This window comes from Giraffa tippelskirchi, chromosome 11 (genome assembly GCF_054371585.1).
Source record: "Giraffa tippelskirchi isolate mGirTip1 chromosome 11, T2T-mGirTip1v1.2.pri, whole genome shotgun sequence".
Taxonomy (NCBI): Eukaryota; Metazoa; Chordata; class Mammalia; order Artiodactyla; family Giraffidae; genus Giraffa; species Giraffa tippelskirchi.
This window is the reverse complement of record NC_137285.1, coordinates 98,772,634-98,789,984: the sequence shown is the minus strand read 5'-3', so window position 1 is coordinate 98,789,984 and position 17,351 is coordinate 98,772,634. Positions and strand designations below refer to the sequence as shown.

Below are 17,351 nucleotides of genomic sequence, written 5' to 3'. Positions count from 1 at the left end.
GCTGATGGCAAGCCAGAAGGCCAAGGAGAGGGAGAAAGGGGCTGGAGAAAGATGAAGTTCCACCTAGTTAGCCCCACCTCACCTGGCTCCCAGGCCCTAGCACTGATCTCCTAAACCCCTGGGAGAGGCTGGAAGGAGGAGGAAAGAAATGAGGTCAAGAATGTGGAACAAAGAGAGAAAGGAGGGCGGACATGGGGACCAGGTTACTCCAAGGAGGCCATGTGAACTCTGCTCAGGATGTTGCACAGGAGTATGGACCTGGATTAGACATCCGCTGCTGTTGTCGTTCAGTCACTGAGTGTCCAACTCTGTGACAACATGGACTGTAACCCACCAGGCTCCTCTGTCCTCCATGATCTCCCGGAGTTTGCTCAAATTCATGTCCACATCTAATATGGATTAGACATACACGTCTCTTGAGAGAGTCAATCCCTAGGCAGGTTTATAAGAAGTCTGGGGTCCCTGAGAAGGAGAAGGAGGTCTGGGGCTCTCGAAGCAGATATAGGGGTCTGGAATTCTCAAGGAGGAGGAAAGGACAAACATCTTTTTTTTTCCTCTACATTCCTTAATCGTAGTCACATAAAACATTTTTTTCTTTAAGCCCGGAACTGATGATTATACAACAAACAACTCAAATTAAACTCTGTACTAAGGATTATATAACAACAATGTATCCTGCTTGAGGACAGTTTCTCCTTCCTGAAAACCTTCTGGCTAATCCTGTTATCTTAAAATGTAAATTATGGGAGTGGGTCTAGTAAGATCTTTACAACCTTGAGACATTCTTCTGATTTATTGTCATAACTAATTAAAAAAGTATATAACTCCCTTGCCAACACTAGCGACGGGGGCACTCTCCATCCCCCTTCTGATGTCTGTGTCAGAAGCTTTCTCTGTCCCTTGTTGTACTTTAATAAAACTCTGCTACGCAAAAGCTCTTGAGTGATCAAGTCTGGTTCCTGGTCCCAAAGATCACGAATCCGACACTGTTCCCCATAAGCCATCACTATGATTCTCTTAACTTCTCTCTGCAGGAGTCACTCACATTTCTTTGTTTGTTCTACTGGGTTGCTGAACAAACATTCTCTCAGCTGTAGTCTTGGGGAAGAACTGTGGTAGTGGAGTGAGTGTGTGTGTGTGTGTGAGAGAGAGAGAGTGAGTGTGTGTGAGTATGTGTGTGAATGTGGGTGCAATGCAGGAGGGAGCCCGTGGTGAGGGATGAGGGTGGAAAGACAAATTGTGCCTTGCCACAGCTCCTGCATCCTATCTGTTCTGCCTCCTTCCTCCTTCCCTGGACCTTACCCACCCTCTTCCCTCTAGCACGGCCTCACTCAGCTCTTGACACTGCCCACTCCTCCTCCCTGGGGCAGCCATCACCACCGGAGAGGCCTGGAACAGAAGCGAAGATCTGTCCTTGACTAGCCGAGTTAGAACTGAGTGTTGGCCACAGAGAAACCACGTGAGCCATGGAGGTAAAGGCAGAGTCCACTAATCACGAGTCACTCCATACGGAGGTCTGATGTAATATGTGGTAAACTGGGTTTCGTGGGGGAGTGACCACCATTGCTAGCCCAGAGAATGGACACGAAAGCTTGGGTTTGAGTCCTGGTTCCTTGGGTAGGACACCTAATCACCCTGTGCTCAATTTCCTCGTTTGCATAATAGGGATAAAAATTAAATCTCCTTTGTAGGATTGTGATGAGGTTAAAAGAGCTCATTTATGGAGAGTACCTCACACAGTGCTAGGCACATTATACGTGCTGACTTTGTGTTGGGTACTGTTATTATTATTATTACCTTATGGGGCTGCTATCTAAAGGAATTTCCTAAAGACAAATGATTACATGTTTCCACATTCATCTCCCTGCCATATAGATTATGCTTCATTCCTATAAAGCTAATTATGATTCCCTCATTTATTCAAACACTGGTGTCTCTTTTATGCCAGCTGATGTTCCACTGAGGATGCTGACACTGATGTTGACACTGAGGGTAGGTCTGTGAGTAGAGCAGACACAGTCCCCATCCACAAGGAGTTCACCTTCAGCACTGGGCTCTTCCAGCCTTGGTGCCTGTACAATATGGCTTGAAAGGCTCGTCCACCCCTCCTGCATCTGGGAAACTCCCACTTGGGAAACGCATTATCATCTTTGAAGACTTCCCTAACTGCTGTCACACAGGACCAGACAACAAATCTTTTCCTATAAAACACTGTGCATATTTCTATTTGTTTTTGTTGTTCAGTCGCTCAGTTGTGCCCAAATTTTTGCATCCCCATAGATGCACGCCAGGCTTCCCTGTCCTTCTCCATCTCCTGGAGTTTGCTGAAACTCATGTCCATTGAGTCAGTGATGCCATCCAACCATCTCATCTTCTGTTGTCCCCTTCTCCTCCTGCCTTCAATCTTTCCCAGCATCAGGGTCTTCTCCAATGAGTCAACTCTTCCAGTCATGTGGCCATAATACCGGAGCTTCAGCTTCAGCATCAGTCCTTCTAATGAACATTCAGGGTTTATTTCCTTTAGGACTGACTGGTTTGATCACCTTGCTGTCCAAGGGACTCTCAAGAGCCTTCTCCAACACCACAGTTCAAAAGCACCAATTCTTCGGCGCTCACCCTTCTTTATGGTCCAACTCTCACATCCATACATGACTACTGGAAAAGCCATAGCTTTGACTAGATGGACCTGTGTCAGCAAAATAATGTCTCTGCTTTTTAATATGCTGTCTAGGTTGGTCATAGTTTTTCTTCCAAGGAGCAAGCATCTTTTAATTTCATGGCTGCAGTCACCATCTGCAGAGATTTTGGAGCCCCCCAAAATAAAGTCTGTCACTGTTTCCATTGTTTCCCCATCTATTTGCCATGAAGTGATAGGACTGGATGCCAAGATCTTAGTTTTTTCAATGTTGAGTTTTAAGCCAGCTTTTTCATTCTCCTATTTTACCTTCATCAAGAGGCTCTTTAGTTCCTCTTCACTTTCTGTCATAAAGGTGGTGCCTACATTTCTGAGGTTATTGATATTTCTCCTGGCAATCTTGATCCCAGCTTGTGCTTCATTCAGTCTGGCATTTCGCATGATGTACTCTGCAGAGAAGTTAAATAAGCAGAGTGACAATATACAGCCTTAACGTACTCCTTCCCCAATTTGGAACCAGTCCGCTGTTCCACGTCTGGTTCTAACTGTTGCTTCTTGACCTGAATACAGGTTCCTCAGGAGGCAAGTATGGTGGTCTTGTATTCCCATTTCTTTAAGAATTTTCCACAGTTTGTTGTGATCCACAGTCAAAGGCTTTGGCATAGTCAATTAAGCAGAAGTAGATGTTTTTCTGGTATTCGTTTGCTTTTTCAATGATCCAACAGATGTTGGCAATTTGATCTCTGGTTCCTCTGCCTTGTCTAAATCCAGATTGAATATCTGGAAGTTCTCGTTTTACATACTGTATTGAGGTCTAGCTTGGAGAATTTTGAGCATTACTTTGCTAGCATGTGAAATGAATGCAACGGTGGGGTAGTTTGAACATTCTTTGGTGTTGCCTTTCTTTGGTACTGGAAAGAAAACTGACCTTTTAGTCCTGTGGCTACTGCTGAGTTTTCCGAATTTGCTGGCATACAGAATGCAGCACTTTCACAACACCATCTTTTAGGATTGGAAATAGCTCAACTGGAATTCCATCATCTCCTCTGTCTTTGCTCATAGTGATGCTTCCTAAGGCCCACTTGACTTCACATTCCAAGATGTCTGGTTCTGGGTGAGTGATTACACCATCATGGTTATCTGGGTCATTAAAATCTTTTTTGTACAGTTCTTCTGTGTATTCTTGCCACCTCTTCTTAATATCTTCTGCTTCTGTTAGGTCCATACTGTTTCTGTCCTTTATTGTGCCCATCTTTGCATGAAATATTCCCTTGGTATCTCTAATTTTCTTGATGAGATCTCTAGTCTTTCCCATTCTATTGTTTTCCTCTATTTCTTAGCACGGATCACTGAGGAAGGCTTTCTTATCTCTCCTTGCTAGTCTTTGGAACTCTGTATTCAGATGGGTATGTTTCCTTTTCTCCTTTGCCTTTAGCTTCTCTTCTTTTCCCAGCTATTTGAAAGGCCTCCTCAGACAGCCATTTTGCCTTTTTGTATTTCTTTTTCTTGGAGATGGTTTTGATCACTGCCTCCTGTACGCTCTTATGAACCTCTGTCCATAGTTCTTCAGGCATTCTGTCTATCAGATCTAATCCCTTGAATTTATTTGTCACTTCCCACTTTATAATCATAAGGGATACTGCTATTATGAAGTCATTATAATGGGTTGTCATTAAAAATTTTATGATTATCTGTGTTAGCCTATGAACCCACTGATGAAAACAGAGTGTATGTTACTCATCTTTGTAATCTTGGCAATGGCTGGACTTATGGCAGGTACTCAGATGTTGCTAACCAACACCATTTACTATAATTTATAGGCTTATATATTTATCTCCCTTTTTGTGCTTCTTGGGGTCAAAAGACCTTATCTTACTCATCTCTGTAGCCCCTCTGTCCAGCAGCAAGGGTGCTCAATAAATAATTATGAAATGAAGGAATAAATGAACAAATGCATTTGACTTGCACTTAGAAAAACTTGAAATCAGAGTGACTAAGAAAACCACAAATCAAGAGACACATGTTCCCCAAAGTTCATTGCAACACTATTTAAAATAGCCAGGACATGGGAGCAACCTAAATGTTCACTGACGGATGGATAAAGAAGATGTGGTACATATATGCAATGGAATATCACTCAGTTATGAAAAGGAATGAAACTGGACTATTTGTAGTGATGTGGATGAACCTAGAGTCTGTCATAGAGAGTGGAGTAACTCAGAAAGAAAAAACAAATATCGTACATTAACGCATATATAGAGAATCTAGAAAGATGGTACTGATGAACCTCTTTTCAGGGCAGGAATACAGACGCGGATACAGAGAAAAGACACGTGGACACAGGATGGGGCAAACTGGAAGACTAGGACTGACATATATACACTATCATGTGTAAAAGAGACAGCTAGTGGAAACTCTGTACAGCACAGGGAGCTCAGCTCAGTGCTCTGGGATGACCTGGAGGGGCGGGATGAGGCAGGAGAGGGAAGTGCAAGAGGGAGGGGATATGTGTGTACATATAGCTGGTTCTTGCTGTCGTACAGCAGAAAGAAACACAACACTGCAAAAGAATTATACTCCAGTTTAAAAATTGTGAAATGAAGGAATATATTAACAAATGCATCTGTCTTTCATCTAGAAAAACTTTAAATCAGAGTCTGAGGTAGACTAGTCGAAATCAGAGAAAACATTGTCAAGAAAATTTTCCAAGAAATTCAGCTGCACTCTCAAGTAGGCACAGTTAATTTCAACCCAACTGATAACCTGTTTCTAAGTCCAACTGTCATTAATGAATAAGCAGGATTCATCCAGGATAGCAGAAATGCTTGGTTTTCAAAGGTCTGTGTTTACAAACATCAGTGCATTCTCCTTATTAAGCTAAACAAGCGGGTCCCGGCAAGGTTCTCCAGGCACATGTGCTATAACCACCAGCGAGCTGCATGCATCAGGGATGCCCCTGCAGTGTCTGTACTCTGGCAGCACCATCTACACTGGACTCCCTTATCTGTGTTTTTAAAAAAGATGAGCAGACAGAGCAGAAAGTCACTAGGTTAAATATCTCTCCACCACAAATTCGTTTTTCAAAGTCAGGTCCAAATGCATTTCAGCTCTGAATGAATAGAAGTTAATTGAGTTTATAGAGACAACGTGAGTAGAGATATAGAGTTTCTTTTCATGACTTTTATAATCCTGCTTCACACAGGTCAGGAAAGGAAGAAAGGGAGACAGAGGCAGCCACTTGGCCACTAACAATGAACAAGGGTCTATCTATTATAGGCTTCCCTGGTGGCTCAGACAGTAAAGAGCCTGCCTGCAATGCAGAAGACCCAGGTTTAATCCCTAGGTCAGGAAGATCCCCTGGAGAAGCAAAAGGTTACGCACTCCAGTAGTCTTCTGTGGAGAATTCCATAGACAGAGGAGCCTGGTGGGCTACAGTCCTTGGGGTCACAAAGAGTCAGACACGACTGAGCGATTAACATTTTCACTTTTTTTTCCCCACTTGTTATGGAATCTGGCACTGTCTGGAGTGCCAGAGTTAAAGTGATGTATAAGGCAGCCAGTGCTTTGCCATCTTGGAGGTCACATGCTCAGTGGATGCAGGAAAAGCAATCCCCCAAACCTGTATGTAAATGAGATCAGTCCAGGCAGGGAGAAGGGCACTGAAGGAGAGGTCAGCGGAGTGGGTGGGTCAGAGCAGGGAGGGCAGGGTTCACTAAGAAGGCGATCTGAAGGATGCACTGAGATCTGGATAACGGATGAGCAGAGGGCAGCTTGCAGGGGATCTGGCAGAATGAGATTTCAAGCAGAAGAAGCACCTGGAGCAACGTCCCTGAGACAGAGAACATGCTTAGTGTGTGTGAGGGAGAGGAAGGGGCTTCGGGAGCTGGAGAACTGTAAGTGTGGAGGGATGGCGAGGTCAGGAAGGAAGTCAGGGCAAGCTCAGATATAGTGTCTTGCCCCAAAAGAGGAGTTCGGATTTTGTGCTGGTCACAACAGGAAGCCGTTGGAGGATTTGAAACAGAGGAGTGGCATGTAAGGTCGTTCCGGCTACTGTGAGTGGGGGAGGCTGATGAGGGGAACAACGGGGGGCGGGGGGATCAGCTGGGAGGCGGTCTCATTGACCAGGTGAAGACCAGGATGACCTGGACTCGGGCAGAGGTGGTGGGAGCTGGAGAGAAGCGGCTACTTTGGGGGCAGCTTCCTAGGCCGAGTGGACAGGGTCTTGCTGATGGACTGCGCGCTGTCAGGAAAACCGTGGCAGAGCAATGACCTTGACTGCACTGTCCTTACCGAAGACCTTGAGGTGGATGGATGCATCCTGCTCGCCCGCCTTGTTCTCGGCAATGCAGACGTACTCGGCCTCATCGTTCTTGTCCACCTTCCTGATGGTCAGCTCGGAGCTGTCGTCGCTGAACAGGTACTTCTCGTCCTCCTCATCCTCTATCTGCTCCCCGTCCCTGCCGGGCACAGAAATGGGAAGGACCGTGATTTTGACGACAGAGCTAAGAGGTTGATTTTTAATTAGTTTCCATAAAATGCAGACTGAACGCATGTGGAAGACTGAACTTGCACAGAAAGTTAAGATGTCAGATTGTATTTCTGTGTGATTCCTTCAACCAAATCTCTGATTCTGCCTAAGGGCTGCAAACGGCATCCTCTGAAACTCCAAAGAGGGCCTCTGGTTCCGCCCCACAAACTGAAAATGGAGGAATCCAACGCACATACAAGGCAAGTGGACCCTACTGGAAGAGGCCACTCTTCACTTGGCAGCAGTTCCCAGCTGCCCACCCCATTCCCTTGAAATGCCAACACAGAGTAGGCCCTGCCAGGCCTCCTTCTCCGCTAGGCGGTGATAAAGGCTCAAGTTGGTTTCTTACTTTGTCCAGCTCATGGTGGGCTCCGGGAAGCCTTCGGCGTTGCACACGAGGGTGACGGACTGGCCGAGGTTGGCGGTGGCATTCACTATGCTCTGTCTGGCCTGGACGGTGGGTGGCACTGAAGGAAGGAAGGGCTGTCAGGGGTGGTGGGAAAACTTAAAAGGACTCAGTGGCCTGGAGAAGAAGCCCTTTTGGAGGACCCCAAGTCAGAGGGTCGGGGTCTTGGGTAGCTGCAGAGCTTTAGTGTAAGAGTCTAAATGCAGGTGTGCACTAAACATTTACTGTAAACTGGATAAATAATTCACCCATAAGCATGCATTCGTGTTTCCCAACAATACTTAGTACTGTTATATGTATAAAAGCATATAATAATATTGCTTTTAAATAATACAGATTTAGAAGCTATATTAATGGTTTCCTTATTTTAAAGTGGTGTTTAATTTATAGTAGCTATTTATCATTATGTATTTTCTCAATCAGTGCATACCCATCTTAACAACTACTATGATTGGCAGAACTTGACATTTAAAGGGGGGCTCTTGATACTGGAAAAAGTTGAAAATTTTGGTTCCCAGAGATTACATGGTTAATACCAATGTGAAATGCACTAGCTCACCAAACAGTGACATTTCTCTTGGATTGTCGTAAACAACTCTGTGCACAAACTGGTTTTTACCAAAGTAAGGAGAGAGGGAGAGTTTGGCAAAAAATACATATCAATATCCAAAACAATTCAGCCATGATTTACTTATTTTCTTAGTACTGACATTATAATTTCCTCTAAACACTCTTGCAAATGCCAGGTCGATTCCACGGGTGTGTTTATTTGACACTGCAAATTAAGATTAATAAACCCACGGACGGACTATGATTCTGACTATTCTGAGGCCTGAATTGATGGTAAAATTTTCTCTGAACACTGAACCAGGGGACTAACTTTACCATTACGGTAACATCAAGGACAGTGAAGGATAAGGAAGAATTTATTAGGAAGCATGGGGCAAGTTTCTAGTGTTGTAAGATAATGAAGGACATTCTAGAACTGCACTGGAAGTCCCCATAGGTGAGGGAGACCCAAAAGGCGAGTGTCTTTAAAAACAAACAAACAAATAAGGCAGAGGATGGGAGTGGGCTGGGGGAAGGGGTGGACAAGCCAAGGCAGGAGCCCTGGAGAGAGCAGGAAGGCCCGGTCTCCTTACCATTCACAATGACCTGAATGTCCTTGAAGTTGATCTCCCCGCGGGCCAGGATCCTGCCCTCACAGCGGTAAGTGCCCTCATCTGTTTTCTTGATGCCCCGGATCTGGAGGTAGTTGTTGGCCAGGACTATGAATCGGACTAGAGAAGACAAGAGGCAGGTTCGTCCCAGGATCAGTCAGAGGATGGGAACCTGCAGGCAGGGCACTAAGCCTTGCCTTTTTCCTACCTTCAGTCTCATGGGGGTGAGTGGACAGAGGGCTGGGAGTGGGGAGGGGTTTTAAGCTGAAATAAGATAATATGTCCCCGGCTCCAACATAGAGCCAACAGCAGAAGTCTGCTGGAAATTTATATTTTCCTTTGGAGAGAAAGTCAAGTGCCTGAATATACAAGCTATAGACGTGCCACCGCTAACCTGGAAACGGCATGCAGTTCTGGGACCCCGGAGTCTGAGTTTGGGGTGGAGCCTCAGCAGCGGGCGGAGGTGGAGACCCTAAGGGGCTCAGTGGCCCAGGGGACGGGGCGGCTGCCTGGTCTCACCATCTTTTTTCAGGATGACATCTCGGCCTTTGTGCTTCCAGATGATGGTTGGGGGAAGGGAGCTGACCACATCACACACGATCACGGCATCTTCTCCCTCCCTGAACTCCTGTGGGGTTGGCGCATTCTTGAACATGAGCTTCTCTGAAAAGGGGGCAAGAGGAGAATGAGGGAAAACAGTGGTTCTCCCACAAAAACCCCTTTTCACTGGTACCTTGCTGCTTGGATTCGAGTCCATATACGCAGCGGTACCCACAGGGGTCCACCCATCACTTGGCCAAACATGCAGACAAAGCAGGTGGCACAAGAAGAGGAATAGGTTCAGCCATGTTTGGTGATTAATGTCTATTCAGAGTGCTAAATTTATCACACTCTGTGCAGGAAAGGGTCTACAGAGGAGAGGTGTGTCTTTACCATGTGGATGGAGCTGATGGAACGCAACGTACTAGTAGGACACCTACTCTATAATGAATAGTAGGAGCCATCAGTCCTTTCTCGGTTCCGTAGTCTGTCTGACACCCCAACCCCAGGCTATCTATGGCGGAGAGAATTTTGAAGACCAGAACAGGAAAGGCAGGCTTATGGCAATAAATACTGCGGCAATCAATACTGTTCCATTAGCGGTCACCCACCATTACCCTGGCCAACAGGACAGACGCATGATAACAAGATAATGAGATGCCACCTTTAGACTGGTTTCAGTGGCAATGGGAACCACCTGCTCTGAATGGCACAGAGTGTTCAGATAATAACCCCTCCCACCACACCGAGCCTTTGCACTCCACTGCCAGCAGGAAAGAGAGAAATAAGAGAGGATAAACTCAGGTGTAAAACAGTCAGTCAACACTTGGGGAAGGGCGAGGTGAACACACACCCTCTGGGAATGGTGTAACGTGAATTTAAAGAATCGAGGCCAGGGCGAGGCAGCTGTGACCAGCATGAATACAGTTGTGAGTCTGGAGTTGGCCAAGGATCATTTAAAATCACACTGGATGGAACAGAGGATATATGTACACATGTGGCTGATTCACTTTGCTGTACAGCAAAAACTAACACAACAGTGTAAAGCAACTATATGCCAATAAAAAAATAAATTAAAAAAATACAAATCCCAATATAAACTACATATGTGTGAAATAGGCATTAAAATATAACGAGTTTTTAGAAAACACACTGATAAAATATTTTTAAAATTTTACTTTAGTTTTTCTTTATTTATTGTTGGCTGCACTGGGTCTTTGTTGTTGCAGGGGCTACACTCTAGTTGTGGTGTATGGGCTTCTCATTGCGGTGGCTTCTTTTGTTGTAGAACAAGGTTTTCGACTGTGCAGGCTTCAGCAGCTGTGGCTTATAGGCTAAGTTGCTCTGCAGCATGTGGAATCTTCCCCTACCAGGGAATGAACCCACATCCCCTGCATTGGCAGGTGGATTCTTAACCACTGGACCGCTACAGAACTCCCTGATAAAATCTTATTTGTGTTGAGTGTGTGCGTGTGTGCTAAGTCACTTCAGTTGTGTTTGACTCTCTGCGACTCTGTGGACTACAGCCCACCAGGCTCCTCTGTCCATGGGATTCTCCAGGCGAGAATACTGGAGTGGGTTGCCACGCCCTCCTCCAAGGAATCTTCCTGACCCAGGAATCGAACCCAAGTCTCTTACATCTCCTGCATTGGCAGGCAGATTCCTTACCACTAGCACCACCTGGAAAACCCTTGTATAGAGTGCCTCATGAAATAATAAATTTAGTTTGAAACCAGTAGGCCCCCACCCAAAAAACAAACCCATCAGAAACAAGCAAAAGAACCCACATTGGAGCTCTTATCTTGATGCAGAAACGACCTAGAGAAAAGTAGAAAAGAGGCCCAGTCAAGCCCTCTATTCCACCCCACTCTCTGCTACCCATGCTGTCTTCCTGGCCAAAGGAGAGGTCAGGGAATACAGAAGGAGAAGGAAAGGGGTCTCACGGAAGATCTTCACGTTGACCGTGGCCTCTGACTCGGTGCCATCCTCCGCAGTGACCACGCACTTGTAGATGCCGGCATCGTCGATGTTGGCGTTGTAGATGGTGAGGGTGGAAGAGGAGTCATCATTCCACACCACCGAGATCCGCTGCTGGTTTGGGGTGAGCTTCTCTCCATTGGGGGAGAACCAGGAGATGTCTTTATCTTTGGCATCTCCTGCCACTAAAGAGGGAGAGATTATTTTCAAACCACTGATGCTGAAAAGACAAAGAGCCCTCCAGGAAACAGTAAGTAATTGATAAGAGCTACTGAGGAAGAGCTCATCAGGTTTGATAACTAGGTGGGAGGTGCGTGCGCACGCGTGTGTGTGTGTGTGTGTGTGTGACCATTCATGCTGGTCACTTCTGTGTGTGTTATGTATTAATATTTGGAAAGAACTCAACAAACACTGGTGCTGATATTTCTCAGAGTGGGCCTATCCCTAGCGAGGGAAGAGATATTTGTTGAGGACCTACTGCGTGCAGGCACTGAACTAGTAGCTGATAGCCTCACAGAATGGGGGGCAAAGGGAGTTCGTAAGGATCTGAGCTCAAGGGCTAGTTGGTCAGTCAACTCATCAGCTTGTTTTCAAGGGCTTAGATGATGGTCTCCTATATAGAAGATGAGATACCGGCTAGTCTCTGAGTATAAATTCCAACCACTTTTGCTCTACCATCTGCCTGCACAAACTGGCGTTTCAGCACCCCCTTCCTCAGACAGGCAAACACATCTGCTAAAATGCATCAAAGAAGGTAGCCAGCATCGCCCATCATCCGTTCCCCAGGCAGCTCAGGGGCTCGGACGCTGCTGCTGCTGAGCTGTCCAGACACTGAGCCGGAACAAGGGCTCTGGGATCCTGGATGGTTCTTGCACAGCGTCCTCTCTGCCCAGCACCCTTCCCCTGCCCGCACCCCCGTCCCACGGCCCAGCACAGATGCATATGTAGAAATGGAGCAGCCTTCCTTTCAGGGCCCATCATGTTTTCAAAAAATATCGCTAGTTGCAAGATGCACTGTGGGCTCCACGGCGGCATCTCCGGCTCGTTTCAATGGCTGTAATGAAGGCAAAGCTGGAGGGAAGACATCCAGCAGCCACGAGCCGCCTCATCCTGTGCAAATCGGGACAGCATTTGAAGCCCCTCCCTGCCGAAAGCGGCTTGCTGGATGTCAGCTTACACTTAGCTCAGCTCTTTCCTGGTCCTTTCATGTTCCAAAGCCCAGGCATGTCACATACAGAGGCTCCAGAACCTCACAGGAAGCCTTTCCTCCGCAGGACATTTCCTGATAATTAGCTGAGCTGTGGAAATGGGGCATGTTTTCTATACAAAAGACAAGGACACCAGGTTTGACAAATTCTGAGCTCTGGTGCAGGCAATGGGACAGAATATTGGAATTCACTGGAGAGCTGGAAAACCCAGGACACCTGTCCTCACCACAAAAGAGATGCTGGCACTCAGCTTCCTTTCAGGCACGTTTTAGGGCTTCTTGTACTCTCCTGCTCTGGGAGATTCTAATGATCCAGACACTGACCCGCTGAAGCATTCTTCTGAAGCAGCCCTGCTCTCCAGTGTCATTCATGGAGCTCTGGAGGGACCCAGAGCAGGGGCCTGGGGGCTGTGCTGACTTTCCCAAGAAAATCCCTCGATCTCCTCTATCACCAGGTGGACGTCTACAGGGCACGTTTCACTGTGGTGAGGGGAAGGAAGAGGGTTTGAGCACTTCCCTGGTTCTCAGGTCACCCTGTCTGTCACGGGGTGACCTGAGATTCCAGGCACACCATCAGCCCAGCAGATGCAGCTGTGGCCTCTGCCCTGCGGGGTGGGTTTCCTGAGATGCAGGATGATGAGGGCACTTGCCTTGGCACAGGAAGAATTTGGACTCTCCCACGCTGATTTCCCCTTGGCTGGGAACAATATCCACCTGCAGAGAAACTGAAAAAGACAAAAAGTCCAGTTTAAATGCGCGTTCGCAGTTTTGAGACAGAAACCAGAGCTTTCATTCAAAAACGGAGTCTCCTCGCCCACTTCCAGAAAGAGCAAAGAGAGGAGGTTGTCTGGGTTTTGAGAACGTGTCATCACAGTTCCTCACGCCGAAGCCAGGAATTGACAGGATCCAGGTCATTTCCTGTGCAACTGCTGTCCTCTATCAGATCATGCAGGCCCCCCAGGAGACCTGGGGTGAACTCTGCCCTAAATGTTCCTGACCCCTTGAGAAGGCTTAGGGTCCTGCTTCCAAACAGCAGCCCTTCATTCATGGAAACAGCAGCCCGGCCAGTTTCACGTGCATCATCAACCTGAAGGGTCCCCGCAGCTGTGTTCAGAGGGAAGCCTGCTGTCCACAACCCTGCACAGGGCTTCCTGCCACTTCCCCACACCGTAGAGCTTAACCACCATGAAGGATTCGATGTGAAGATCCAACCTGGTTTTGGGGGAGGGGATGCCAAACAAACGCTCACCTACCTCTCGACTATAGGACCAATCCATCTCTTTGCGTCAGAGACAGCAATCAAACATGGTCACCCCGATCAGTCAGTCACTCTTCTGCAATGCTGGAGTCTCTGCCCTGTGGTCTCCCTGCCTCCCTTGGCTACCACACTACACTCGATTTGAATACCCATAGGCTCTATCCAGCTTCCCAGGTGGCGCTAGTGGTAAAGAGCCTGCCTGCCAATGCAGGAGACATAAGAGACGCGGGTCCAATCTCCGGGTCAGGAAGATCCGCTGGAGAAGGGCATGAAACCCACTTCAGTATTCTTGCCTGGAGCCTCCCATGGGCAGAGGAGCCTGGCGGGCTATAGTCCACAGGGTTGCCAAGAGCTGGACACGACTGATGCAACTTAGCACATATGCACGCATGCTCTATCAGTCCACTCCACCCATTAAGACAAAACACATTGCACCGGATCTCATGGATTCCTGTATTCACCCGGTTCCTCGATTATCTGCTTAAGTCAGATAACCACTGCTCATGAAAACATATTCTTAGGATAGGAAAAGTGGTATTATTCATCAGGATCCAACTTCTTTCTGCCTTTCCTCCTCTTAGGTAAAATAAATCAGCAAGCTAAAGGCTAATGGACATTTGGTTGAATGTATGAAGCTTCTGCAAGCTGGTATGAAGGAGGGGCCTGGACAAAACAGACCGAGTAATAGAGACTCAGCGAGCCCTTCCTTTTAACAGCCATTTTCTCTGCACAGTAGAGCAGAGGGAATACTCGTTGCCATGGTGACGGACTTGCAGGCAGAGCTGTTGTGGGTCTCAGTCTGTGCTCATTTGGTGAAGCAACCTCGGTTGTACTCAGTGAAACAGAGGGATCAAAGGGCCTGCTTGGGGCAGACAAGGGGGAGCGTGGGGCAACATATCTGCCAGGGGCACAGCCTTCCTCGCCATCCTACAGACAAAGCAGCTGATGGAAAAACCCAGCAGAGGCTGCAAGGAAAGGGGTGGTTTGGTGAGACAGGAACGGAATGGGGAGGAGTGAGAAATCAGGAACGGGCTGGGCGAGGATCTGAGCATGCCACTCTGAGAATATGAAGCAGGAATCCAGAGGCTTCCAAATGCCAGCTCAGAAGAAATATGATAGGAACGGAGGGGCCTCCTGTCTCTCAGCAGTTGCTTTGCTGCCGATTACTCATTTGAGACCCAGGACGGAATTCTTCCTGAGAGCAATGAAAGGTCTTCCCCCTAACTTTCCTGAATTTCACCCGCAGTGCACAGCGCTACAGTGGATTATAACGTGGGGGCCATAGCACCAGGGTTGGGGGAGGGGCAGGTGTGCCTGGTTGTGGCTGCTTTATTCTATCACTCTCCTCTGGATGGATTCTGGATGGACCGGAGCAGGAGAGGTCCCAACCACCACCATGTCCCACCTCCTCATTTTCTGGTCAGAAAAGAGAGGTAGGGACTTCCCTGGTGGTCCAATGGTTAAGAATCTGCGTTGCAATGCAAGGGACATGGGTTTGATCCCTGGCTGGGGAACTAAGATCCTACATGTGTTGGATCAACTAAACCCTCAGGCCACAACTAGAGACCCCGAATACCACAATGAAAGATCGTGCGTGCTGCAACTAAGACCCAACGTAGCCAAACAAATAAATGTTAAAAAAAAAACAAACACTATTTTTTTTAAATTAAAAAAAGAAAAGAGAGAAAAAGTGACTTCCCTAGGGTCACGTCTAGTGAGGGCCAACGTGGCTCCAGAGTCCAGGCCACCTGGCTCCCAGGTAAGTGTTCTTTCCATTACATAATGCTGTCTTTGCTAGTAGAAGAGAAAATGTTTCCACTCGGTTTAACAATTGGATGAACATACCTTAACAGAAGAGACCAAGCCCACGGTATATTGGGGGAGCACAGGGCCCTATGGGAGAGGGCTACAAGCCAGCGCCACCCACCTTAAGGCCACCTGGACCTTTCCAATCCCTATCTGTGGCCCATACTCCACAGAACAACAGGCCTATGAAGCCCAGAAGCTGAGCCTCGGCCACCCGTCGCCTAAGTAATGGTCCTTTCTGGAGTTTACTGGGGCATTCTTTGGAGAATTAGAGGCATATTTCTAGCTTGGAAAGTGCACTGGCCCATATGCTATGTATTAGCAGCCAGCTTCAACATATGGATCCTGTTACTCTCACAGAGCCCTTATTGCTTTGAGAAGGATTTTCTTATCCCAAGTGAAAGAGCAGCCTTCATTTTTTTCAGCTCTTTTCAAACAGAACATGACTCTCAAGGGGCAGGAGAACACGGCAAGGCTGACGAGTTTCCATCCTCGAATATGGCCGATATCTATCTCTGGGCCACGGACAGAAATGAGAAATGAGCATTACCAAGGAATTCCCAGCTCCCCCAGATCCCAGGCACACATTTATCATCACAGATATTTTTTAAAGAAGAGATATCCATTCAGACGCCTGCCCTTTTGCACACATGGAGAAGACAGTGATTTCTCCTTCTAGACACCAGTCAAAGCCGGGCCAGAGGAAGCCCAGACTCTCTGGAAACTCAACGCTTGGATGTTTTCCACTGGAGCACAATGGCTGATTATTCTCCCCCAAATGCAAAACCATGAATTATTAGGTTTAATAACGGTGAGTGGAAATCCTGCTCCAAGTCCCAAACTCCTTCCCTCCACTTCTTGTGGCCTTTTCCTTTCTTACGATATTCGTCTTCTCACTGTTCCCAATAAAAATTCCTGTCTTGACTTTCACCTTTCTCCAGTTGCAAATATAACTAAAATTTCCTCACCAGGCCTCACTCAGACCCTTTAGAGGAACTCTGAAAACATTCCTCCCAGAAAAAGTATCTCGTTGTTTGCTTTGCAGAAACATTCTCTGCAGAAACATGGTGTGTTATCTAGTCATCTTAGATGCATCCAAAGATACACGTTTATAAACACAGGTGGCTGGACTGGCTGGGACCCTGGGGCAGGTTGTCAGTGTCCTCCCATTATGGAAGACAGTATGGAGATGCCTTAAAAAATTAGGAATAAAACTACCATATAACCCAACAACCCCACTATTAGGCATATACCCCAAGGAAACCATAACTGAAAAAGACACATGTGCCCATCACAGCACTATCTACACTAGCTAGGACGTGGAAACAACCTAGATGTTTATCAACAGATGAATGAACAAAGAAGCTATGGTACGTATATACAATGGAATATTACTCAGCTATAAAAAGGAAAGCATCTGAGTCAGTTCTAATGAAGCAGATGAACCTAGAGCCTATTACACAGGGTGAAGTAAGTCACAGAGAGAAAACACATATGTATTAACACATACATATGGAATTTAGAAAGATGGTATGATGAACCTATTTGCAGGGTAGCAATGGGGATGCAAACACAGAGAACAGACTTGTGGACATGGCAGTGGGGGAAGGGGAGGGTGGGATGAATGGAGAGACAGCCAGTGAGAATTTGCTGATTGACTCAGGGAACTCAACCCGGGGATTTGTGACAACCTGGAGGGGTGGGGTGGGGTGGAGGGAGTTCCAAGAGGGAGGGGACATAGGTGTACCTATGGCTAATTCATGTTGACGAATGGCAGAAACCAACACAGTATTGTAAAGCAATTATCTTTCAATTAAAAACAAATTTAATGGGA

General features: G+C 46.9%; 1 protein-coding gene across 10 annotated transcripts in view; it reads right to left on the bottom strand.

Annotated features, from left to right (window-relative positions):
- The window catches only part of NCAM1 (neural cell adhesion molecule 1), a 357,436-nt gene that overhangs the window by 60,967 nt on the left and 279,118 nt on the right, over positions 1–17,351 (bottom strand). For all 10 annotated transcript variants that reach the window (XM_081544728.1, XM_081544720.1, XM_081544725.1 and 7 more), the window contains 6 exons: positions 13,104–13,178; positions 11,213–11,431; positions 9,249–9,392; positions 8,712–8,849; positions 7,513–7,630; positions 6,926–7,092 (listed from right to left, as the gene is read on the bottom strand). In XM_081544728.1, the coding sequence (XP_081400854.1) occupies positions 6,926–7,092; positions 7,513–7,630; positions 8,712–8,849; positions 9,249–9,392; positions 11,213–11,431; positions 13,104–13,178 (861 nt within the window). The remainder of the gene's footprint in view (positions 1–6,925; positions 7,093–7,512; positions 7,631–8,711; positions 8,850–9,248; positions 9,393–11,212; positions 11,432–13,103; positions 13,179–17,351) is intronic.